Raw genomic sequence first — 26,919 nt, 5'->3', positions numbered from 1 at the left:
GCATTTGGACGCTGCTCTGCAGTTGTATACACGCCACTGGGCAGCAGGCGAGTCTCTGTTTCAAACAACTCCTGTAAAGGGAACGTTTTCCTTTTAGTTTTCTGAAAACTGTAAACTTTCTTCATCCTTGGATCATAAAGGGTGCAGCTGGGTCTGACATCTTTAGGCTGTGCTGGCTGATATGCACCAAAGGGACAGGTGGCCAGGATGTGGGAATCCCCTCCCCCTCCCCCTCGCCCCATCTTATATCCAGGGCAGGAGAATCTGTGAGACTATTATCTTGAATTAACCAACAAAAAACAGAAGTGGAGCTGTGGCTCAAGTGGTAGAGCTCTTGCTTAGTGCAAAAAAGCTCACACAGGGTCCAGGCCCCCAACTTGAAGTCCTAGGACCATCATAACCACCACCACCCCACCACCACAACAAAACCTGCTCAGAGATTGGGGCTGTAGCTCAAGTGGTAGAGTGTTTGCTTAGCAAGCAAAAGGCCCTGAGCTCAATCCTGGTACCACCATTAAAAAAAATGATGTTCTTTCTTCTATTACAGGCATAAACCTTTAGAGCTAGACATGATAGTTCATGCCTGTAATCCTAGATCCTTGAGAGGTAGAGATTAGAGATCACAGAAGCCAGCCTAGACAAGAAGTTAATGTGACCCTATTTCAAAACAACAACAACAACAACAAAACAAGCCAGGAATGGTGTTTTATGCTTGTAATTATAGTTACTTAGAAGTTAGAGATAGGAGAATCTCGGTTTAAGGCTAGCCTGGGCAAAAGTGTGGAACTTTAGTTGAAAAACAAAATTAAACAGGGCTGAGAGCATGGCTAAGGTAGAAGACTACCGGTAGCAAGCGTGAGGCCCTGACTTCCAACCCCAGTACTTAAAATCAAACTAAAAAAAACCCTCACTCTTGTATGGGTTCTGAATATATTACATTCCAACTTCAATATCAAGCATTTACTATTTCTACATGTTGTTCAAAGGCAGGATTTTTTTTCTTTAAGTCACTGATGAACAAGAAGAGATATAGAATGAAGTATAGCTGGGCAGTGGTGGCTCATCTCTATCATTCCTAGCAGTTCAGGAAGCTGAGATCTTGAGGATTATGATTCAAAGCCATGCTTTCCTTCTTCCTTCCTTCCTTCCTTCCTTCCTTCCTTCCTTCCTTCCTTCCTTCCTTCCTTTTCTTCTCTCCTTCTTTTTCTTTCTTTTGCCAGTGTTGGGCCTTGAACTCAGGGCTTAGGTTCTTCCTCTTAGCTTTTTTTTCCCCTCAAGGCTGGCACTCTATCTCTTGCTTTTTGGTAGTTAATTGGAGATAAGAGTCTCATGTACTTTGCTACCCAGAAAGGCTTTGAACCACAATCCTCAGATCTCAGCTTCCAGAGTGGTAGGATTACAGGTATGGTCCTCAGGTGCCTGGGGAAAACCTTGTTTCAATGATTACTGGGACTATGTGTGTGGTAGAGTGGGATTTTACTTATACAGGCTGACATCCTAACAAAAAAAAGCCCTGAAACTGGAAATGCCCCAAAGTTCTAAACTTTTTGAGCTCTGACATGAGCTGTCACAAATCTAAAATTCCATACTTGATGTCATGTAATAGATTACAGCCAAAACACTGTACTACAGAATATTATATAAAATCAACTCTAAGTCCTGGAAATAAGATGTATATAAAATACTAATGAGTTTTGGGTTTAGATTTGCTCCTCTCCTCAAAATACCTTATATATATATATATATATATATATATATATATATATATATATATATATATGCAAATATTCCAAACTCAGATAATTCAAAACACATGTGGTCCCATTCACATAAGAGGTAAGTCAACATATATCACCAGAAGATTGCTGCTGGGAAAATAGCCCTTCCACATTTTATACAGTGGGAGCCAGAGCTTACCCGAGACGACTCAGTGGTGGACAACAGGTGCATTTCTTCATCTCGAAGGACTTTCAGCCATTCTCTTTCAATCTGTTTATTGAGTGGCAGACCTTTCTCTATCCTGGAGGTGCAGGTGAAGATGAATTCCTCTTTCTCTCTGACTTCCTTTTGGAGTTCAATAGTCAGGGCTTGTTTCATGGACAGCTCAGCAACAAGAGCCATCATTTTTTTAGTAGTGTCTTTGATCCTTTTTTGGTAGCCATTCATCTAGAATTATAGAGCCCAATGCTTAGTGGATACAAACACTCCATGATGAAAATAGCAGACTGTTAGCTATGTATAATGGTGGGGGTATACCATTCATGCCTGGAGGAATCTCAGTTTAGGGAACTCATACATAATAATAATTGAAAGAGATATAGGGTTGAAACCAATATGAGTAAGGACAGAGAAAAAAGAAAACAAATCATCCAGTTACTAGATGTGAAGGTGGATGGCATTGAGGGGAATTGGTTGGTACCTACCTTTATGAGGTCAGAAGGAGAGGGAAAAGAATGTTCTTGAGCCTACGACCTGCTCTGACTGCTGTGTTAGCGTATTACTTAGCCAGCCATGATAGGGCTGTCTGGGCCATGTTAAAGTGGCCATCATTTGCAGAGCTCTGGCATTAGGGGTGCCTTCTGCCCCTAATGACTCTCACTGAAAAAATTGACTCTCATGAAAAAATAACTTCCCTATGAGAAAGGGAAATTCATTTTTCAAAAGGAAGGAAGGCATCATTTACAGAAATATGGGTGTGCTAATTCAGGCAAAGTTCATGAACTTAGACAACGCTTAGTGTTTCTTTTTTCTTTTCACTGGCCCTAGGGCTTGAACTCAGGGACTGTCCCTGAGCCTCTTTGAGCTCAAGGCTAGCACTCTACCAGCTGAGTCACAGCATCACTTCCAGCTTTTTCTGAGTAGTTTATTGGAGATAAGAGTCTCATGGACTTTTCTGCCTGGGCAGGCTCCAAACCACAATCCTCAAATCTCAGCCTCCTGAGGATTACAGGTATGAGCCATTGGCACCCTCCATCTTTCTTATTTTATGAGGTAAAATGAATTGCACAAATGCCACCAGAATGATGACTCTATTAGTGGAAGTCACCAGAGCAAAAGTCAAATATAAATAGTGTCAGCAGCCTCAGATCTATAACTATTTTCTATTTGGTATGCCCAACATGTTCTAGTACAGGACTACTTGTTTACTTATTCATAGAGTCTTGTCTATGCTAGTCATTGGGGAACTGAGAAGAATGAGGAACCATTGCTGCTCTCCAGGCCTCTGGATTGTAGGAATCCTCATGATCTATTTTCTCCCGTCTCACTCCATTAGATGTTGTGAGCTTCATGTGGTATGCACAATTCCTTCCCTCTTTGCTTCTGCTCTTTGCATTAGAGTTGCATAGCAAGTGTACAGTAGCAAGTGCTGATATCCCTGGGCTGATGAGATACTCAAGGGACCACAGAGGCTAAGGCAGTGCCCTACCCTCTTGTTGGTCATGGGGCAGTGTCTAGTCTTGCCTCTGGATCACTTTAAGGTAGCTTATAGCATTCTTTCCCCTCAGCAGCTCAGGCAGCTTGAAATCTCCAGTCCTAGCATCTTAAGTTCATTCACCTAAGATACACCACCTTATCTGCCTTTCTTCACTACTGGAGGTACTTTACCACTTAAGTCATAGCTCTACTCTAGATTTTTGGTGGCTAATTGTAGATAAGAGTCACAGACCTTTCTGTCTAGGCTAGCTTCGAACCATGATCCTCAGATCTCAGTTTCCTGAGTAGCTAGAATTACAGGTGTGAGCCACTGGTACCCAGCAAGAGCTAGAAACTAACTTTGTGCATCTTCTAACATGATCTTTGAATAATTGTCCTACTAAATGAAATTTGTAAATTGTCATTGAAAGCTTCACTGTAAAATGAATTCTTACAAAAAAAACAAGATTGAAGTTTGTTTTGGACAATTTTGAGTTACATTTCCCTTTTGATTCACTTCTGTAGTCATTAAGCCTCATCTCTCCATTGCTTCTCTCAATAAATCAAGCAGTTTGGAAAAAGAAAAAGAAAGGTGGCAGAGGGAAGGGGCAGGGAGAAAAGGCCTCAGGCAGACCTTCTTGGCTAGGATCAGTGTGTCCTGTTTGCAAGCCTCAGTTTTGTTGTGAAGTCTGTCTGTGAGTCGAGACACTTGTTCATAGATGAAATTGTTTTCTAGTAACTTCTCTTCCTTCTTAGCCAGCCGCAGTTCCATCTACAGTTAAAAACAATTTCAGTAGGAAAAAGAGTCATGCAAGATATATTTTTTTCCCTTAAGTAAAATCTTACCTGGTCCCTAACCTTCAATAAAGATGACTATCACTTTCTCAGTTGCCAAAATACCTTGAAAAAATGTTTGAGGCTAAGTTAAGTGTCCTGCCCTAAGACCCTTCAGATTGCTCAGTTTTCCCCTTACTCCCCCCCCCCCCCATGGTGTACCCTGTTGCTTTAGCTATCTGGTGCCCATATTGCCATTTGGAGTAGAAAGGCAAGTTCATCTATCCACTCAAGAAGCCAAAATTTCTCCTTGGGCTACAAGAGGAAGGAAGATGCCTTTGATGTCTTGAAAACAACTGGATTTAACTTCTTCTGGCAAGTGTCTAAATGAAGCTTAGAATTTGAGACTAGATTAAAATGAAAGAACTACACAAGGGCTAGAATCATGAAGGTCAAAATGTCGGCTTAGCAGAGAATAGTATAACAGGCACCTGTGAAGTTGTGGCAACAAGGACAAACAGACAAATGATGAGTGCGTGTGTTTACCTCATCCAATTTCTTCATCATTTGTTTTTCAGTCAGATCCTTTCCTGTAAGGAGACGGGCTCTGTTCTTACCCTCAGGATTTATAAACTGTTTCTCCAGGTCTTTTATTTTGTCTGTACACTGGGAAAACTGTTAAACAAGAAATAAACATTAGGGATGGGGCATAGCCCAAGTGGTAGAGTGCTGGTCTAGCAAATCTAAGGCCCCAGGTTTCCATCCCTTGTTCCTTAAAAACAAAAACATCCCCCAAACATTAAGTTTTAAATTTAACCCTAGAGCTCAGTGAATCTTAAGATTATCTAAGCAGGCTCTTTTAGTAGGCAAGGATAGAGGAGACTTTCTTCTTAACACCCCATTACCTAAACTGCTTCTGTCCACTTATAGGACACGAGGAGGAGGCTAGAAGTGGATCTGCAAGGGAAGGCAGAAGACTCTGCTTTTTCTTTTTCTTGTTATAGTTCTTCCATTGCTTCCCATTGCAAGTGACAGTTGTGGATGTTGTGTAGTTGCAGAACTCAAAACAGATGGCCTTCTCTTCTTTGTTGCAGGTTATTTCATAGACCAGGGATAGGGATTTGACATGGTAGCTTCCATTTTAGAATCCTTTGCTAGACATATGTTTGCTGGCATCTCGAAGAAGGAAAAACTTGATAACCTTTGGGTTACCACAGCTTATACTCTGAGAGGAAGTCTCCGCTGTTTGTGTGTGTGTGTATGTACACAAAAATATATATTTTATATAGATAGTCACATACATTCAAACATACATAAATAAAAAAAGCCTTAACATAGTAGCTTTTTCAACTATAGTTGCTGAATCATGGAGATATGGAGGTAGATGAGTAAATATGGCCACTCCCAAATGGGAATGGTAGCTACTCTTAGTTTTCATTTCATATAAAGTAGATGAGGAGCATGGCTATAATCAGGAGGCATTGTGTTCAGCTTTCCTGCCCAAATACTTGTGGAAGCAGGCAATCATTTCTTTTCTTTTCTTTTTTTTTTTTTAAATTGTGAAAGCACTGTACAGACGGGGTTACAATTACATGGGCAAGATAATGAGTACATTTCTTATCGAGCATTGTAGCCACCTCCTTTGTTTCCCCTTCCCAACCCATCCTCCCCCTTCCCCCCCCCAACCTCTCCCACCAAAGTTGTAAAGCTCGTTTTCGACATAACAACTTGTACGTCTCATTGTTGCAATGGGTCCACCTGTATCCCTATTTAAACGATTTGTTTTTCCCTTCCCCTCCACAAATTATACCAACATCAAATACAGTGAAAGCAGGGGTTATACTGTGGGGGAGGGACATACAAAGCAACAAAGAAATAATCTTATAAATGTGTAACAATCGCATGAAAGAAAAAAACATTTGAATACATATGAATACATATCTTAGAACATTTGTTTTCTTTAAACCCTAATTTCCTCAATTTTCTCACAGGAAGCTGAGGTTGGATTTCATGTACGTCGAGACAATACATTTGAAATGTTTTAGACCATGCCCCAAAGTGATACAGATAGAGTTTTAGAATTTTAATTGATATTTCTTTCCTTATGACAAGAATTTTAAATGGTACCTTTCCTTCCTTCCTTCCTTTCCACATTCCTTAACTGACTTTAATAAAGAGCTAAAGTACATATGTAACTAAAGATCTCTTATATTTACTGCTAACAGATACTGGTAACAAGGTTTGAACTTAGGGACTTTAACTGGCTTTCTTGCTCATGGCTGGTACTCTACCACTTGAATCACTCCTCCAGTCCAACATTTTGCTGATTAACTAGAGATAGAGTCTTGTAAACTTTTTCTGCCATAGCTGGCTTTAAACAGTGATTTTCCAGGCCTCAGCATCCTGGAGAGCTAGGATTAGAAGCGTGAACCACCCATACCCAGATTTAACTAACAGTACTTAATGCTTCCTTTTCTTCAGTTCATTAACTAGGAAACTATGAAATAATAAAAATGCTTATTTATCAGAGACGTGTCTTGTTTTAATTTTCCACTGGACATTTGAGAAAAAACTGTTTACAACTGTTTAGTTGTCCTAAAATAGTTTATAAGACTTCTAAGATCCCTGAAATAGAGCTATTACAAGAAACAGAAGAATATGACTCATGATAATATTGGGTTAGTCGGTTGAGCAATTAAAAACTGTTTCAAATAACTGAAAAGAAAAGAGCAAGTCTCAGAAGAATTCTGAAAATAATGAAAAAAAATGGGAAAGGCCAAGAAGAAACAATAAACTACAAACAAAAGCAAAATAAATAAACAAAAAACCCCGTTAACTATAATTGTAACAAATAATAGGACATGACAAGGATCTGGCCCTGGAGGGCAGAGTACAAATGTGGCCTGCCTGAAACTAGAGGTTTTATATCATGTCGTTCAGAATACAAGTGATGAATGCTAAGCAGACAAATAGGTCTAATTTGGTGACTAAGAGAAAACTTTATGTTCAACTGTTCTTAAGTTTAGACTCAACTCTGGCAGAACAAGTGAATGATAATACAGAGCCTGCACATCCCTTGTAATCTCATGGGAAGATACTAAGAGCAGAGGGGACAATCAACTAATTGATCCACATCTGGACTACAATGACTAAGAAATGAATGGGAACACTTATGGCTAATAAAACAAAACAAAACACTGGAAGAAAGACCTTAGCATATTTGCACTAACTAGAAGATACTGCTCGTCTTCTCTCTGTACTTACACTCAGAGGCCAAAACAAATGGACACAGACTTATCATCTAGTTCCAGAAAGTCCTGCAAATCCCTTGACAGGAGGAAGTAAAAAAGACAAGGACCCAAATTTGTAGACACATGCATTAACAATTAACATGCAACTGGGGAGAGCAAGGGAAAGGGCAAATAACATTGTCCAAAAAGAAACGTACTCTTAGCCAGGCACCACTGGCTCACACCTGAAATCCTGGCTACTCAGGAGGTTGAGATCTAAGGGCCGAGGTTCAAAACTAGCCAGGTCAGGAAAGTCCATAACAGACATATCTCCAATTAACCACCTAAAAACCAGAAATGGAGCTGTGGCTCAAAGTTGTAGAGTGCTAGCTTTGAGAAAAAGAGCTTGGAGATAGCACCCAGGTTTTCAAGCCCCATGACCACCACCACTACCAACAACAAAGAAATACACTCTTTACCTGATTTATGTAACTGTAACCCCTCTGTATATCACTTCATAATAACAATAAAATTTAAAACTTACAAAAATGAGCTTACTGAAACATTTATTCACACACTATGAAGGAGGATGTAGTATAGCTTATTGAGCATTTGCGTAGTAACTGTTTTTAGAAGAGAATTTTATTTTCTTTTAATTTTTTTTTTTTTTTTGTCGGTTGTGGGTCTTGAACTCTGGGCCTGGGCGCTGTCCCTCAGCTCTTCAGCTCAAGGCGAGCGCTCTACCACTTGAGCTACAGCGCCACTTCCGGTTTTCTGGTGATTTTTTATTGGAGATAGGAGTCTCACAGTCTTTCTTGCCCGGGCTGGCTTTGAACCCCGATCCTCAGATCTCAGCCTCCTGAGTAGCTAGGATTACAGGCGTGAGCCACCAGCGCCCGGCTCTTTTAAATTTTTTTTACTTCTCAGAATTTGTTAACTATGTCTTAATTTTATAACCAGAAAAAAAATCCAAAAGCAAACTTGACATTTGAGAAAACATAGGTTAAAATTTGTTTCAGCTATATTGAGTTAATGGGAAAATATAGGCTACAAATTGTTTTCGTTTAAATTTTTCTACAATTTTCATTAAGAAGACTATTACATATGAAAAAACAGCCTTTTCTTTCTTTCTTTCCTTTCTTTCTTTCTTTCTTTCTTTCTTTCTTTCTTTCTTTCTTTCTTTCTTTCTTTCTTTCTTTCTTTCTTTCTTTCTTTCTTTCGCTGCTGTATACTTGATCTGTGTGTGTGTGTGTTTGTGTGTGTGTGTGTGTGTGTGTGTGTGTGCGTGTGTGTGTGTGATGCAAGGGTTTGAATTCAGCCCCTGGTGCTTGCAGGGCACCTTATCAACTGAACCACATCCTCCAGACATTTTTACTTTTGTTATTTTTAGAATAGGACTGGGCTTTTTGTCCAGGCCAGCCCAGACCACAATATTCTCTTATATGCTTCCTGAGTACCTGGGATGACCAGCACATACCACTGTGCCCAGCTTTTTACTGAATGACATAGGGATATATATTTTTTTCTTTCTGTTGTCAGGCTTGAACTCAGTTCCTGGACACTGTTTCTGTGCTTTTCTGCTCAAGACTAGTGCTTTACCATTTTGAACCACAACTCTACTTCCCATTTTTCTGATGGTTAACTGGAGATAAAAGTCTCATAGACTTTCCTGCCTGGGATAGCTTTGAACCATGTTCCTCAGATCCCGTAGCCTCCTGAGTAGCTAGAATGACAGGCAAGACCTACCAGTGCCTGGTTGATATAGGGGTCTTATAAATGGTTTTGACCAGACTGTCCTTGAACTGAGATTCTCTTAATCTCTATGTTGTGGGGTAGCTGGGATATTAGGTATGAGCCATCTTGCCCCGTATACTTGAACTTTTCAACTTTAAAATTCCACTTTAAAGAAAGCCCATCTCTGAAGCTTATAAAAGAATTATAAAGATTAATGAAGATCTCTGAATGTATGTCATTATAAACAAATAATCAAGAAATCTCTTGCTTTGGAGGGTACCTAAGCTCTACCAGCAAGCATCAATAACACAATTACATAGGAGGGATTGTGAGCCTAAATTACTGGTTTGAAGTTATGAGAGAGATGAGCTAGTGATAAGTCTTGGGAGAGTCTAGATTCCAAGGAACTTTATTTAGTTTTAAACTAAAGCTATAGGTGGCATCTGAGGCACCGATTCTAGTCTGGAGCAGGGTTCAAAGTATCATGGATTAGTTTACATACAAGAACTCATATCCTCTAAAAACTAATGAAGGGAAAAAGAATAATGTGCAATGTTGGTGGCTTACACATGTAATCCTAGCTAGTCGAGATGCTAAGATCTGAGGACCATGGTTCAGAGCCAGCGAGGGCAGAAAAGTCCATGGGACTCTAATCTCCAATTAACTAGCAAAAGGCCCAGAGTGAATGTATGACTCAGGTGGTAGAGTGCCAGCCCTGAGTGGCAAAACCAAGAATGGGAGGTCCTGAGTTCAAGCCCCAGTACTAGTCCATGTGTACATGCGCACATGTGCATGCACAGACACACAGACACAGACACAGACACACACACCACAATGGCCTGAGGAAGGTCCCATGGTAGCTCTCCTACCTGAATCTGGAGTACAGCCAGGTCAGCATCCAAGGACTTCTTGACTGGCACTAATTTCTGTGTCACACAAATCTGTCTTCGCTTCTCAGCAATCTTCAGCTTCAGAAATCGGATCTTTTCCTCCAGTATATGGATCTCAATATCCCCTTTGAGTTTCATCTTCTCTTGGATATTTATTTTTTCATAGAAAATGCACACTTCCTCTTCCCGCTCTATCAGCTGAATGCCACTGTGGTCAAATTGAGAGGAAGAGGAAGAGGAAGACTCATTGCGGCTCCCTCTGCTTTTCATCTTAAAGACATATCAGCACAGCCTACTTCCAGGAGAGAGTAGCTATTTCTTTGCCAGTGCCTTTCTAGTTAAACTAAATCCTGGGTATTTCTGTGACAAGAGGTTTTAGCATCTCTACTTTGAGACCACCGTGTGATTGGTCACAGGGGCTCTGGAGAGCCCAAAGGTTGTCCTAGGTCAGGATAAATTGGCATTGCTGATACATGAGCATCATAATTCCATGTCTGACTTTCTGCAATCCCACTTCGTAGGCCACCCTTGCCAGAGCACAAGGCCGAGGGCCAGGGAATGTGTTTCTGTAGTGACTCTGCTCTACAGAAGACCCACGAAGGTCTCCAAAAATTAAGCATTTCTGATGCTAATTTCCTCATTAACAGGCAAAAAAATCTGCTCTTTGTAATCACACTAGTGGGTGAGGGGTGGGGAGATGTCTCCTTGGGAAGAGGCCACTGGAAAGAGACAAAGTAAGAATTTTCTAATTCCAGCAGCTTTGGTCTGACCGGGTCCTGGGAATATACTATTTGCCCATAGGCTTTGTGCATTTGTGCCAAATTTGTGCCAGGATCCAAATATCTTTTTTTTTTTAAGCCAGAGAAAACATCCATTAATCCTTTAGAAAATTATCCCCCTTCAGAGACCATGAACGTTTTCCCACACCATCTGCATATCCCATTATCCAAGTTCTCCCATTCAGCGTCTCTAAGTTTCCTTCTCCTCCCTCCAAGCATGTATGCGGGTGGCAGTGTCTGGCAAATTACAGCTCTGTATTTTGCCACATTTGTCTGTCAATTACTCTAATCACTCTTGACAGTGGAAATCATGAGCAGTGTTTTATTATCAGCTTGCACTTTCAGGCTCGGGCACTTCAATGCCTTCCATGAAGTAGCATGCACAGCTTAATGATAACCTCCAATGGCATCTGCCATTCCTACAGAGCTCCAGGCTCACGCCTAGTTTCTCAAAGTACAAGCAGCTTGGAGGCAACTGCTAAGACGGCAAGTTAATTAATGACACGATTATAGCCTGGAAGAAGCAATGCTACTCCTAAAGGTCTAATTTACTATTGGAGAAAATGATCTGAGAGAATGGTAAAACCAAACTTATTACTGAAATGGACACAAATTCCAAAGACTCATTTCTGTCAGTCATTTGGAGAGCATTTGATGTTATCAAAGGCATCCTGAGTGGAACACTGACAAAAGGACTTTGATGTTCAAGTACACCCTCCTCTTGGTCCCTTTATCTTCCAAATACAGCATTTATTTTCAGGCAAAAACACACAACTTCCTTCCCTTCAAAGGCTAACATAACCTAACCAGCTCCTGGCCCTCACCACTTCCTTATCTAGGTAGGAAAGGGGCAACCTCTAATTTGGATCCCTGGATATTTTCACACAAAGTTCCTGATTTATTTGTTTATTGATTGTGCTGGTGATACTGGGGCTTGACCTCAGGGCCTGGGTGCTGTCCCTTAACTTTTTGGTGCTCTACTACTTGAGCCGTACCTCTATTTCTGCCTTTTTGGTGATTAATTGGAGATAAAAGTATCACGGACTTTTCCTGCCTGAGCTGGCTTCGGATCATGATCATCAAATCTCATCCTCCTGAGTAGCTAGGATTATAGGCACTCTGCTCAGGCTCCCGTATTTTACCTTTCATTTCGCCTCTGAACAGCTCTCTCATACTTTTTGCGAAGCTGTACCATCTCTTCTTCTATGGCGGTGATCAGGCTGGCAAGTCTGTCCATGCTGTTCAAGTGCTCTTCCTTCTTTTCTTTCATTTCCTGCAGTTTTGCCATGATTTTGTATACATCATTTTGCATGCTCTCTCGGATAGTGAGGTTGTTCGCATGTTTCAGCATGGCGTTTTGTAGCTTTCTTTTAAAATAATGGGACAGTGGAGTAGGTTATAATTTTCTTCCTTTAAAAACAATGATAATTTCCTAAACACAAGCAGAACTAAGCTGAGATTAATCTCTCTCTTCTAACATATAGGATTTATATAACACATAAACGCCTTTCTCTTACCTCCTTCCTTCCTCCCTGCTTCCCTCTCTGCCTCCCTCCCTCCCTCCTTCCCTTCCTTCTTTCCTCTGATCTTTACCATTACAGTCACTTTACCCCCTATCCTCTGGCAGATAGAATCTTGCTTTTTGCTCATGTTAGCTTGGATCACAATCTTCCTCTCATACTTCCCACTGTAGCTGAGATGACAGGCCCATGCCATCACATCTCATTTTTTTTTCTGTTGAGATAGGGTTTTGTGAACTTTTTGCCTGGGCTGTCCTCAAATGGAAATCCTTACAATCTCTGCCTCCCTAGTAACTAGGAAGCAGCAGAAGTGGTAGTAGCCACACCAGGGGTGAGCCACTGGTGCCCAGCCACCACTACTCTCTATGTAGTGATACAAGTGATTGAATTTATGCTTTTCTTCTCTATTGAGGAAATGAAAATCAAGTCATCATAGTAAACATACTTGTATATCACACTTTTTCATTCATTAAAAAAGCACAAAACTTGCATGCCAACATTTAGGTTAGGTGTGAAACAAAGTGTTTGAAATGGGCTTTTACAGCTCTCTGAAAGACTCTTGCTTTCTTATCTCTGATTGCCAGGATATTTTAAAGTTCCAGTGAAACAGAAAATGATGCTCTGAATGGACAATGGTGGTGATACTCTTACCTTTCTTGAATGACTGCACTACTTCTTAAAATTTCCAGCTCATTTAATGACATTTTGTACCGTTCTCTTATTTCATTTACTTTCTGCTGAGATTTGTGAAGCAGGTTCACAAATTTGTTCCTTTCATTTCGAATGGTGTCATATAACTTAGCAAACTCTCCAAGTCTGTGACAAAACAAAGTGTTTTTGAAACGTATAAAGTAAAACTCAGCTTTCTCTCAGTTAAATAGTAGATCATGGAATTTTTACCTTCGGTGAATTTCGTGTTTTTTCTTCTTGTTTATACTGATTTCAAGATCTTTGGCTTTGATTTCTTTCATAATGTTGCTGCATTTTTGCTGCGATGTAAAAAAATCACAGGTGAGATGAGCAACAATCATAATCACAACCACCACAACAGAGTTCTCCCCACACCACTTCTATCTATTAAGGAAATTTCCATCTTGACCTGCTCAGTTGTGTGGAATATGGGATCAGGCAAATCAGAAAACTGCCTGGTCCAATGAAGTACTTCATAATTCATGCTGGGACAAAGAAGAGAAAGAATGAGAGATAGGGGAGAAAGTAAAGAACCAGCACATGTTGAGAAAGTCAAGGAAACTACTGACAAAAGAGTGACTGGAGCCCGAACATCCAGACTGGGGGAGTTTTGTTTTGTTTTGTTTTGTTTTTGGAAGATAGATGAAGGAAGATTCCTCACTACATAGCCCAGGCTGGCCTTGAACTCTTGATCCTCCTGTCTCTATGTCCTGAGTGCTGGGATATATAATCTTAGTTACTCAGCAGATGGAGATTAGTAGGATCATAGTTTGAGGCCAGATTAGGTAAAAATGTAGCAAGCCCCTATCTTAACTAACAAAACAGTAAGTTGTGCATGGTAGGCTGGGCATCAAACTGAGGACTTTGTGCCTGCTAGGCAAATGCTTTACCACCCACATGCATCCCCAGCTTCTGTCTAGATTTAGACATTATTCCTTGGGCTGAATAACTAACTAAAATCTAGTGTTGGAATTTTAGCACCACAGTTTTTGGTTTGGGATGGTGCACTGGGCCATCTCTGACACTTTGTAGGAAGGAGTCTGGGAGAAGGGGGATATAACAGTAACTAAGGCTGTCCTGGTGTTGCTTTGAATGATGCTCACTTGATGAGAGGGATTGTTGTTGAGTGCTTGCTATTGCTTGTTAGATGTCCTTGGCAAACTAGGCTGGGTTCTGTGAATCTAGCTTCTATCTCTAGTCTATGCCACTGCTAGCCCTGTTCCTGGAAGTGATTACCTTCTTCTCACTGAATCTGTTCACATCTCTTCCTTTCTCTACACTATTGACTATTGGTAAGTGAATCCCCAGACTTGTAGTTTTTTTCCCCCTAAATCAGTGCATGATTTAACCTAGTTTAGGGAAAATTTAGTCACTGGGATTGGAAGGAGACTTAAAACTAACCGTTTTCTAATTACTTTTGTGCTACAATGAGCACCCCAAACTCTGTAGAACTTGAGGAATGGCCAGACAGATGCAGTTACCTGGGCTTTCAGCAAATCCTTGGACTTCTGCTCCCTCTCATCAATTTTGATTTGTGTCATCCGGATCAGGGTGAATACCAGGTCTCGCATGTTTTCTTGCTCCTTCATAAGCTTGCTTTCTTCTGCAATTTGCTGTTCCACTAACTTGGTCTCACCTTCTGATAGAATTTTCTTTTGAAAAAAAACCAAAACTTGAAAAAATAACTTTGGAGAAAAATAATATACTTGACTGAAGGAACACAGTGATGCTAGGATATTAGATTACCTTTTCATTTTTTTGTGTGGATTTATTTTATGGAAAGATAAAACAAAGTCACCCTGCTGTCTTAGCTTTAATGTTTCAGTTTTTAAAAGAATGTGGAAACCAATGAGTTAACAAGATAGAAAGTTTTCCTATTTGTATAGTTTTCAAGAGACCTGTAAGAACAACTACAAAAGCACGTCTAAAAATACTTCAATAGTTATGCTGAAAAACAAACTATACAACTTTGGCCGAAGAGGGGGGTAGGGGTGGGGTGGGAGGGGTGGAGGGGAGGGTGGGGGTAAGGGGGAGGTGGGGGGGAGATGGGAAGGGATGGGAAGGGGAAACAAAGGAGGAGGCAACAATGCTTGACAAGAAATGTACTCATTACTTTGCCTATGTAATTGTAACCCCTCTGTACGGTATTTTCACAATAAAAAATACTTATAGTTACTTTAATAACCAAAAATTGGAATTTTAGATGAGATATTGGTAAAACAAAACTGTTTAGTTTTACTGAAATCAATAGTCCTACTTTAAAATATAATTGGCTTGTACAAGTTTTGCCATTTCAGATGCATCCTTTTTGTCTCAAATTTTAATGAGATTGGAGTAAACTTTAAGATGAGGAAGGACTATGTACACACAAAAATTATTTGAGGTAAGATGAAGAATTCAGAGATGTTGAGACTCCAGTTTTTCCCATGCAAAGTTTATTGCTCATTGTTTATAATTCAAGGTTTGCTGGGATTCATCTGGTTTCTGTTATAAGGGTCATACATTTGTGATGACAAAGGATTAAAAGTTTTGTCAAAGGCCAGGCATCAGTGGCTCACGATGTAATTCCAGCTATTTAGGAGGCTAAGTTCTGAGAATCATGGTTCAAAACTAATATGGGCAGGAAAATCTGTGAGACTCTTATTTCTAGTTAAACACCAAAAAAATCAGAAATGAGGAGCTGTGGGTCAAGTGGCAGAACACTAACCTTTAGTACAAAAGCTCAAAGATATCACCCAGGCCCTAAATTCAAGCTCCAGGACTGGCATACATATGTAAGTGCACACGTGTGCATGCACACACAGACACACAACACGTCTTGTCAAAGAGAAATAAACAAATACAAAATACTTTCAGGATTACAGAAGAAGGCCTAGCAGATGCAATTTTGCCAGAGAATGCTCACCTAGCATGCTCAAGACCCTGGTTTATATCCCCAGTGCCACCCCCACACCCAGATTAAGCTTAAATGAGAGCTTATATTAACCTGCTGGGTCAAATTCCTCTTAGCCATTTCAACTTCCTTCTGGAGATCTCTCCTTCTCTCAGGTAATAGAGCATCATCTTTAGGAATAGCATCCATCTGGAAATAAAAATATGGAATTAAATACTTGCATAAGAAATGTTCTGTAATACAGTCATTACATAATTCTTCAACACTGGAGGAAATCGTGTTTCTTAATCTTATAGGAAATGCTTATGATACTGAATATTCCTTATACAATATGGCAAATACTTGCAAGCTACCAAAATTTTATCATTTAAAACGAAATCTTTTTTTTTCTTCCGGTCATGGGGCCTAAACTCTGGGCCTGGGCATTGTCCCTGAGCCCTTCAGCTCAAGGCTAAGACTCTACCCCTTGAACCATAGTGCCACTTCCGGCTTTTTCTGCTTATGTGGTGCTGAGGAATTGAACCCAGGGTCTCATGCATGCAAGGCAAGCACTCTACCACTGAGCCACCTTCCTAGCCCCTTAAAACTAAATCTTTAAAAATTTTATTTCCCAGCACTACGGAGGTTCCTCAAAAGACTAAACATAGAACTCTCCCATGATCCAGCAATCCTACTCCTGGGCATTTATCCCAATGATCACAAGCAAGGCCACACTAAAGCTGCGAGCCCAACTATGTTCACTGCAGTTTTATTTACCATAGCTAAGATATAGAACCAACCCACATGCCCCCTCAATAGATGAATGGGTTAAGAAAATGTGGCATATATACACAATGATATTTTATGCTTCTATCACAAAGAATGACATAACCCCTTTTGTAGGGAAATGGAAAGACTTGGAAAAAATTCTATTAAGTGAAGTAAGCCAGACCCACCCAAAGAGACATAGGCTCCATTGTTTACCTCATTTGTAATAATTAGTGTATGTCTAGGATAGTCCTGGCAGAGAATCAGAATAGCTCAATAGCTATGTACATAGGACCATACAAAATGTTGCTAATTGAAATGAACTCCAAGACATGGAAGCAACATCTTTTTTTGGTTGTTGACCTTGTTGTTACTAATGTTCTGTACCTAGTTCTTTCTTTTTATTTTATTTTATTTTTCTTTTTTCCATTGGTTTATCCCTGGCAATCACTGTCTTTGGTATTGGTAACCTGAATCTTGTATATACACTTATCTAATTTGGGGAAGGAAGGGGAATAACTAAATGCTGAAACAAGGACAAAGGATGACCCATTGCAACAATGATACTCACAAGACACTATATTGAAAATGAACTTTACAACTTTGGGGTGAGGGGAAGAGTGGAGGAGGGAAGGGATACTGGGAGAAAAACAAAGGAGGGGGTAACAATGTTCGACAAGAATGTACTCATTACCTTAACTCACATAATGTAACCCCTCGGTATAGCATCTTTACAACAAAATTAAAAATATTTTGAATTTAATTTATTATTTTTAAGTAGTTGTATAAAGGGGTTCCAATTCAACACATCAGCTTGAGTACAATGCATCTTTATCCATACCATCTTTTCTTAATTCTTAGCTAACACTAAGCATCAATTAAGTGTGAAAAGATTAATCAACAAGATTCTGACAGCTTATATGGGTGATTTTTATCTAATCCTCACAGTATCTCACGAGGTATATGAAAATACTACCATGCCTCACAATTGTACAGATGAGGAGATTAAGGCACAATTCCATTAAATAGCTTGTCCCAGTGGCTCAAGTGTGAACCTTGCTTGAGTCTCAGAGCCAGTGAGTGTAAGCAGCATACAGGGCTCTACTTCATGATACAGGGCCGTGCAGATGTGAAAAGATGATGACTATTCAAGTAGTGGTTATTACACAAGTAGTGGTTATTACACTAATAAAGTCTAAGTTCCTTTATGAACTCCTATAGGAAAAAAAGAAGCTATTAGTAATAGTAGAAATGTTTGCTCCTTACATGTAATAGTTTGGTGAGAGGCTAGAAAGTTCTTAAAAGAAAAGCCTCTTAGCTTTTTTTTCTGATACTTAATTTTCACCATTTCTTGTCTATTGTATTTGTTTGCACTTTTGCCCTATATTGAAGTACTTTGGAGGACAGTAGTTTATGAGGAATCCCATTGCAGGTGGTGGGGCAAGGCTACAGGAAAGCCCACCTGGGGAAGACTAGGAAGAGGCAAGAAGCCACACTTAATTGATGAAATCCTATCTCAAAATTTTCTGTACAAAAGAGGGCTGGAGGTCTGGCTCAGTGAAAGTGCCTCTGCCTACTCAGTGCAAAGCCCTAAGTTCAAACCCCAGTAACACACACACACACACACACACACACACACACACACACACACACACACACACACACACACACACACACACACACACACACACACACACACACACACACACACCAGAGCCTTTTGCATTCTTCCCTGACCCCCTTCTTGTATGAGCTTATGCCTAAAAGTGTAACAGCCATATTGTATCCACGAAGAGGATTAAGAGGATTAAGGTTGATAAAAAAGGTGCTAAAGAATTCTGTATATCTTGTGATATAAAATTAGCTGGCATGCCTATGTCTGTGAGCAAAACAATCACATATTTAATGAAGCCACTGTAATTTTCTGTTACTTTTTGCCTGTTTTTTTTTTTTTTTTCAGCAGTAGGGTTTTAACTCGGAGTGTCTCATTGCTAGATAGGCACTAACCATATTACACTACACCTCCAGCCCTTTTTGTGCACTGATTGTTTTGGGGACAGGGTCTTGCTTCATGTCCAGGCATGCTCTCAGACCATGGTCCTCCTATGTTTTGCTTCCCAAAGTAGCTGCGATAGCAGGTGTGTGCCACTACACCTAGCTTGTGTTATTGAGATGGGAGACTTGTGACCTTTTCTGCCTTCTCTGGCTGGAGCCATGATTCTCCTGATCCCAACTTCCTCCATAATGAGGTTGCAGACAAATACTACTGCACCCAGCTAGGTTGAGAAGGGGCCCCTGTCATCCTCCTAACCTTAGCCTTTCATGTAGCTAGGTTTACAGGTATGAGCCACTGGCACTTGGCTTGTTACTTCTTGAAGTCAAATTGCAAACTTAATTGAAAGTGATCTTCCAAAATCAATCTGGAAAGTAAGTCATAGTTTAGCTGAAGTCTCCACCATTTACATGATCTGAGTTAATTAATCTTTGGCTCCAATTTTTAGTTTCAATATGTCAGCAAGCTTGGTAAACTTGCTTTGGTATTTACAGAATGGCATTTCACACTTTAGAAAATGTGTTTATTCCACTTTGGAAAGCAGTATGGAGGTTCCTCAAAAGACTCCACATAGAGCTTCCCTATGACCCAGCAATCTCACTTTGGGGCATTAACCCAAATGATCACAAACAAGACCATACTAAAGCTACTAGCACAACTATGTTTATTGCAGCATTATCTACCATAGCTAAGATACGGAACCAACCCAGATGCCCCTCAGTAGATGAATGAATCAAGAAAATGTTGTATATATACACAATGGAATTCTATGCCTCCATCAGAAAGAATGACATTGCCCTGTTTGTTAGGAAATGGAAAGACTTGGAAAAAATTATATTAAGTGAAGTAAGCCAGGCCCAAAGAAACATAGGTCCTATGGTTTCTCTTATTTGCAATAACTAGTATATATCTAGGACAAGCAGAAAAGGTCAAAAGGTATGTACATATAACCAGATAAGATGATGTAAGCGAAATGAACCCCAAGATAGGGACACAAGTGATTTTTCCTTTCTTGCTATTATTTCTAACGTATTTATAAGGTACCATGTGATTTTTTTGTTGCTTTATAAGTTCCTCCCCCACGGTACAACCCCTGTTTTCACTGTATTTGATGTCGGTATAATTTGGAGAGGGGAAGGTAAAAAACAAAATGTTTAAATAGGGATAAAGGTAGACCCATTGCAACAATGAGTTGTACAAGACACTGTTGAACAACGAACTTTACAATTTAGGTGGGGGTAGGGGAGAGTATAGTTGTGGAGATGGGAGGGAATGGATGGTAGGGGAAAAACAAAGGAGGAGGCAACAATGCTTGATAAGAAATGCAGTCATTACCTTGCTCATGTAACTATAACCCATCTGTACAGTATTTTCACAATAAAAAACATTAAAAAATGTGTTTATTGTAACCAAAGCATTGAAATATATAAGATAAAATATGAGGGCTGGGAAGGTGGCTCAGTGGTAGAGCGCTTGCCTTGCATGCATTAGGCCCTGGATTCGATTCCTCAGCACCATATAAGCAGAAAAAGCCCGAAGTGGCACTGTGGCTCAAGTGGTAAAGCGCTAGCCTTGAGCTGAAGAGCTGAGGGACAGTGCCCAGGCCCAGAGTTCAGGCCCCACAATCAGCAAAAAGAAAAAAAAATCATGTTCTGCTCCACATTTCTACTGCTAAGGCAACTCCAGGGATTACTACCATTAGTTTTGGAGTCTGGTTTTCCAGATACAGAATAATCATTTGTAACTCCGTAAGAAACCTAACTGCTCTGAACACCTCAATTATTTGATAGCCACAAACCTCAGTCTGAAGTTTACTGCTTTGATATTTTCTAAAATATTGCAGACATTTACTCATCTCTTAAATTTCTGGGAGAATCTCCTGCACAGTGCAAGGCAGTAGGAGAACTAAATAACTGTCTTGGGAAAAATGATTCTAAGGAATAGCTGACGCCTTGCATGCTTACCCTTTATCTCTTCCCTTTCTGGATTGCATACAAGTATGAAATGTCCAGTGGGAACAATTGGCGTGGCCCGCTCCTCTATTCAGGTACTGCCAGCTGTGGGCAGTGGCAGCTTATTATAAGTCCTAAGATCAAAGGGGAAGTTAAGTGTCTCACTGTAACTATACTAGGGCTGTTTTGTGCATCATTAAATAAATAAATAAATAAATAGTGTTTATTTGCTGTTTTGTGCATCATTAAATAAATAGTGTTTGTTGCAATCTGAACAACTTGCAAGTTCCAGTGCAAACTCCTCTTTAGTCAAGGGCCAGTTCTTATATATTTTGTGTCTAGCCACATTAAATCTATAGCAACAGTTGGAACAATCCCAATTAGTTTTATAGAGTCCCATGTTTTAACGTGAGCAGATAATCAACAATTATAGCATATTGGGAGAAAGTTTCTCATAAGAACCAAGAAGAAACACATCAGAACAAAACCAAGGTCAATATAAGCCAAGAAATGTAACTTTAAGAAAATAAAGTTCATGTAGGAAGAAGAAACTATTGCTAGAAGATATAAAATACAAATAAAACTATTAAAAAAAGAAACATTCAGAGAACAAAAAGATCTGATGGTAATATAAAATATGATGGCAGGATCAAAGGGTAGAAGGTTTGGATGGAAAAGTTGAGAAAAATCTTCCTAGTGGCAAGCCACCCAAAAAAGAATATGAAATAAAAGGTAAAAATGATTTTGAGAAGGCTTACATCTATCACTTTTCAATCTTTTGGTTAAGATTAAATGTAGATGATCTACCGTCTACATCATAGAACTCCAAGAAAAAGAGAACAGAGAAAATAGAGTGGAAAAAAGTTAGAGTTCAAGACAAAGTGTTAGAATTAAATGGCATGATTCAACGAACAAAGAACCTGTTGAGTGCCTAGCATAATGAATACAAATAGAAGACTTACACATGGGAATATCATTTTCAGGCTTAAAAATTCTGGAAGTAAAGGAAGGAGCCTACAAGCTTCTAGCATGGCAAAAGAAAGCTTTCAAATAAAGGATCAATAATCAGAATAACATCAAATTTTCTTAGTGATTCAAGAAGCTAGAAGACAATTTATCAATGCCTTCATTGGGAGGAAATATAATGCTGACTGTATTACTATTTGAAAAAAGTAACTTTTAAGGCAAAAAACCCCATTCTATAGTTAGAGATTAGAGTGAAAAGAATCAACTCATCTATTGAGACTGCAATAAGGTTAGGAAAGTATACAAGATTAAGAAGCAAAGATATGTATAGTTAGCAAAAAAGCAAAAACACATTTTGCCTTTTTAAGATAGAAAGTTTTTTTGTTTTTTTGTTGTTTTGTTTTGTTGGTCGTGGGGCTTGAACTTGGCTAAGATAGAAAGTTTTAAAAGAAAAAGACAAGTGCCACCTGACTGCAACTAAATCTTAACACTAGTAACACTTATAACCATTTTTTCACACTGCCAAAGGGTTGATATTTCTGTTACACTCCAGAAATAAATAATCCCTAAATATCATAGCCTCAAATCACAAATGTTATTTCTTTCAATGCCAATCAAGATGACTCTCCAAGACTACTGCAGATGTTCCCATCTTCTAGCCCCTCCATTCCATCATACATACCACAGGAAAGGAGGAAAGGGCTAGAGGGTCTCACACTGGTGGTAATTGGATGCTTCAGGCTGAAAGTGATGTCTCTCTGTCCATAATCCTTTGGTCCAGAATTAGTTATGTGGCCCTACTCAGCCCCTAAGGGAACAAGGAACTCTAAGCTCTCTGTGTTCCTGGAAGGAGAGAGCTGGGCCCAGGTGGGGATTGAATGTATCTACCATAGCTGGAAGTTCTGTTCAAATTTCTGAGGTCATCCTAAAACAGTGGGTAAGATTCTCTATATAAAGCTGCTGCTTTCACAGTTGCACCTCATTTTCATCAAAAGATGCACTAACCCAAGCTCCAGCACAGGGATTCAGCCTTGCTGAGGACCTTCTGTCTTTGCAGTAGTATAGTACTTGATCCTTCAGAGCAGAGAGTGCTGACTGAGAGAGAGAAGCCTCTGGGGCAAGAGGTCCAAACCTCTAACTGGGAACAGAAGCAGCAAAAAGTTAACAGCTATGGTAAGCATCCTCTGGCTGGAGTCCATCTGATACTCTGGGGAGCTTGACCTTGGATTCCAAATAGCTCCTGGCTACTTGGAGCTGCTGGCCAACTGGCAATTGATATTACATTGTTTCATTAGGTATGCCATGGTACCATGCTGGATATCTCTCTCCCTCTCCGTCTCTCTCTCCTTCTCTCTATCCCTCCTTCTCTCTCCCTCTCTCTTCTCTCTCTGTTTCTCTTATTTTCCACTTCTTATTAGCGTCAGTTAGTTGTACAAGGGTATTTCACTTTGATTATCCATATATTCACACAATGTAGTTGATCAGACTAACTCCCTTCTGTATGTCTCTCCCCTTCCTCCTTTCCCCAAAACAAACTTCATTGTTCTATTTTCTTGTATGTCCATTAGGTATTCTGACCATATTCACTCTCCTCACTCTCACTAGTACCTCCGAGCCTCCTCTAGCTTTTCCAACAATTGGCTGAGCCCATTAGTTCCCTAGCCAAGTTGATGTCTGTTCAAATTTTTTTTTCTAGTCCTTGGCTAAAAAAGGAACACAAAAAACATAAGACTATACACATGATATAGTAGTTTTCAAATGTACCAAACATTTGACAATTGTCTTTCAATCTTTACCCATTTAAATTTTGTGTTTGTGGCAAAAACAACTCCCTAAAAATGTTCCCCCCCCCAAAGATAGCAATGGGTTTAAAAATCAAATGTTAGGCCAGGCACCCGTGGTTCGCACCTATAATCCTAGCTACTCAGGAGGCTGAGATCTGAGAATCACGGTTCAAAGCCAGCCCAGGCAGGAAAGTCGAGAGACTTATCTCCAATTAACCACCAGAAAACTGGAAGTGGTGCTGTGGCTCAAGTGGTAGAGTGCTGGCTTTGAGCTGAAGAGTTGAGGAAGAGAGCCCAGGCTCAGAGTTCAAGCCCCACCACTGACAAAAAAAAAAAAAAAAAGAATCAAATGTTCGTTTCTAGCACCTACCTCCAGTATGAGCCTTTGATGCAGGGCTTGAGTTTGAGTGAGTGCATCTGAAGATACTTTCAAGAGTAGTTCCATTTTTTTCAAATTTCGAAAATCTCGTTCTTTCTCTCTTTGCTTTCGAGAAAGTTCATCATGGTAATTCTGCTTGTCGATGAGACTGTTCCGTAAATTGATATCCAAAAGTCCTCTGACCAGGTAAAGAAAAAAAAGGAAAGCAATTTGTCATCAACTGTTCTGCATGGTTTTCAAAACTTAACAAGACAGGATGCTTAGTATGTACCTATAGAATGATTTTCCTGGTAGAAGTATACACTGTAATGCCCAAAGCAAGTATCATTTAGTACCGCTTCTTACCAAACTTCCAAATATAGTAACAGACTGACAGACACAAAAGCCCCCAATTTCCCTGAAATTGTCCTTGAAAATAAGAAGTAAAGGATTGGAGATGCAGCTCAGTGGCAGGTATGTGCTCAGCATATTCAATCTGGAGTTCAGTCACTAGCACTGAAAAAAAAGGAGGAAGAAAAGCATTTCCAGAAAATCACATCATGAAATTGCTCTTATTAAGAAAAAGTTGGGATGGTCTCAGAAATACCATTCATTTATGATCATTCTCATGGCTCATTGTAGTTTTTAATGGAATGATTAATTTGTAACCATTCCAGTGATTTAGTTTTAGAGGAACATTTCAGAAACTTACAGCATATAGTAGATACTGTCTTTAGATTTTGAAACTGGAGAATTGAGGAAAATTACGAGTAAAGAAATGGAAAAAGTATTTTAATATGCTTTATTTAAAATTCTATAAAAATGTTTGTTGAATCAACATAAAACCTTCCAAACTTGGTTTTTGACAGTATTTGAGATTGAACTCAGTGCTTAGCACTTGCTAGGTAAGGCTATATCAGGTGAGTCTGATCCCTCAGCCCTGAGATAGTTTTAAATACGCAAAAGTACACTGAAGAAAAATTTAGATGATGGGACACATAAATACAACCTTTCAGATAGCGAAGATGCTTCATTCTCTCTGGTTAATTCGGCTTGCTTGATCAATTGGCTAAATTCTCGCTCTTTAAATTCAAGTAAGGCTCGTTTGCCTTCAACTTCCTTTATTACCTCCTCCTTCTCTTCCACTACAGAACTAGCTTTGTTTTCAATTTTCTTTAGGGAATCATTTAGCTCTTTGACTTCTTGTTCCAAGGCAACCTTTTTCTTTTCCATTTCTCTGTGAAGGGGACAAACACACACACGCACACACACACGTCATATTTTTAGCTCATGTTGTCTTCATATAATATCAGGCATAAGAGCTGGTAAGAGCTGGTAATAAATTCAATGTTCTCAGAAATTTAGAGTGTATCTTCCCTGAGTTCCCCTCTGGGTGAGGATTTGCCCAGCCTATTTCCACCTACATCCTCACTACTACTGTCTTCTGTGATTCTACCCTTACTCTGCTACCTCTGCTACCTTCCTGGAGCGGATCTGAATTTATCAACTGAGTGTGGCTGGCAGAGCCATTGCTATGTACTTATCTTTTCCCTTCTTTTAAGATCAGTCACGGGAACAATCATATTTCTCTACATTATGTATACATGGACGTGTATGTGTGTGTGTCCTCCCTTCCTTTTTCTCTTTTTCTTACTTTCTTTTTTCCTTTCTTTCTCTTTTTCTCACTTTCTCACCTCTCTCCTTTCCTCTGTTTCCCATTTTGCCCTCCCTCCCTCCCTCCCTCCCTTCCTCCCTTTATTCTTCTCTTAAAACCCATAGAATTTCTTCAATGACCCCCCCAGTTCCAAATCTGAATATCTGAGGGTGTTATACATAGTGAGAAGCTACTATCATTTGGGCTGCTTGCTGGCTAACATAATTCTAGACCTTGCAATTCTAATTAGTTTAGGTTGTTAAAGTCAATTGGAATACTCCATAAAAATGTGATTTATAAATTGGAAATAGAATATCGACTCATAATCAAGATGTAAGTGCTATACATAGTTATAATTTGCTATGCTATTTTCTTTTAAAGAACTTACTGTATATAACTTAGGGCTCAAAGCAAATATTTCTAAAATTATAATGTGTACACACATTACTTAAGGGAGGTGGGACTGTGTGAAATTCAACATAAAATATGAAATCATACATTTTTTTGCGTGATATCTTTTCTATTTCTTTCACAAGTTGCACAGGGATAGATTGACAGTGGATCACTTCATCCTAGCAAAGAAAAACAATCATGTTAAGTTAGGTAATCTTGGACCAGAATCAATGAAGTCAGGCAAAGTAAACAGGAAAAAGGACTTACAATATGTAGAATTCATACTAGCTGCCCAGTGTACATTAAATGACTTACTCCAATTATTATATCAGTCAATAATCACACAGATGCTGTAAGATAGTTACTACTGGAAGAAGGAAGTAGTTCAGTGTGCCAACTACAATTGTTGCTCCACAAAGATTCCCTTCAAGATGTCACTTCCCACACATGCTGCTGGGGCCTGGTTACTACCCATAGCTCAAGAGGAGAGGAAGCTACTCTTCTTCTCCATTGGATTGACATGGGCTTTGAAGAGCACCTTCCTAAGGGAGCAGGTCTGCATGGAGCAGGCGTGACCAATGACTGGTAATGTAACGATCTATCCCCACTGGCTCTGGAAGACAGCTTCTATAGAACAATTCAAGATCTAGGAATGTCTTTGGTGTCTAGTTGAGACTAGAGTTTTCTTAACATGTGTATCATATTTTGGTCCACCTTCTCCCCAATCTCACCTTTCCTGCCTTTAGTTCTGGGTAGGATTCTCCAAAGAGCTCTGCCTCAATTATTGGGTGTCTTAGGTTCTGACTCCAAGAAACTCTGCCTAAGGCACAGTCCCATAGTTAGTCAATGGCAAGGTTAAGGTCTAAGAAGTTTGTCTAGCAAGTTTGTCTAACATTACTTTCCACCATGCTCTGTGGATTCATGGAAGGCTCTGCTTAAGCCCCATGGCAAGGATTTTGGAAAAGTCCTTTCCTTCCTGAGGATTTTACTAGACTGGAGCCAGCACACAGGCTGAACTCAGTGCAGTATTATGATAGGGTAAGTTGTTTCTCTGTGGAATCTTGCTCAATGTTGAGACAGATCCAAGT

General features: G+C 39.7%; 1 protein-coding gene across 3 annotated transcripts in view; it reads right to left on the bottom strand.

Moving 5' to 3' along the window:
• The window catches only part of Ccdc146 (coiled-coil domain containing 146), a 111,566-nt gene that overhangs the window by 442 nt on the left and 84,205 nt on the right, over nucleotides 1–26,919 (bottom strand). For all 3 annotated transcript variants that reach the window (XM_069996324.1, XM_069996323.1, XM_069996326.1), the window contains exons 7-19: nucleotides 25,937–26,010; nucleotides 24,794–25,021; nucleotides 23,797–23,983; nucleotides 16,018–16,113; nucleotides 14,513–14,683; nucleotides 13,242–13,330; nucleotides 12,993–13,157; nucleotides 11,964–12,188; nucleotides 10,022–10,250; nucleotides 4,735–4,863; nucleotides 4,049–4,186; nucleotides 1,918–2,166; nucleotides 1–71 (exon numbers count right to left, since the gene is read on the bottom strand). The exon at nucleotides 1–71 is cut by the window's left edge and continues 442 nt beyond it. In XM_069996324.1, the coding sequence (XP_069852425.1) occupies nucleotides 1–71; nucleotides 1,918–2,166; nucleotides 4,049–4,186; nucleotides 4,735–4,863; nucleotides 10,022–10,250; nucleotides 11,964–12,188; nucleotides 12,993–13,157; nucleotides 13,242–13,330; nucleotides 14,513–14,683; nucleotides 16,018–16,113; nucleotides 23,797–23,983; nucleotides 24,794–25,021; nucleotides 25,937–26,010 (2,051 nt within the window). The remainder of the gene's footprint in view (nucleotides 72–1,917; nucleotides 2,167–4,048; nucleotides 4,187–4,734; nucleotides 4,864–10,021; nucleotides 10,251–11,963; nucleotides 12,189–12,992; nucleotides 13,158–13,241; nucleotides 13,331–14,512; nucleotides 14,684–16,017; nucleotides 16,114–23,796; nucleotides 23,984–24,793; nucleotides 25,022–25,936; nucleotides 26,011–26,919) is intronic.

This window comes from Dipodomys merriami, unplaced genomic scaffold, assembly GCF_024711535.1.
Source record: "Dipodomys merriami isolate MVZ:Mamm:240054 unplaced genomic scaffold, mDipMer1.0.p SCAF_5, whole genome shotgun sequence".
Taxonomy (NCBI): domain Eukaryota; kingdom Metazoa; phylum Chordata; class Mammalia; order Rodentia; family Heteromyidae; genus Dipodomys; species Dipodomys merriami.
The sequence above is the reverse complement of the archived record's forward strand: the minus strand, read 5'-3'. Positions and strand labels throughout refer to the sequence as shown.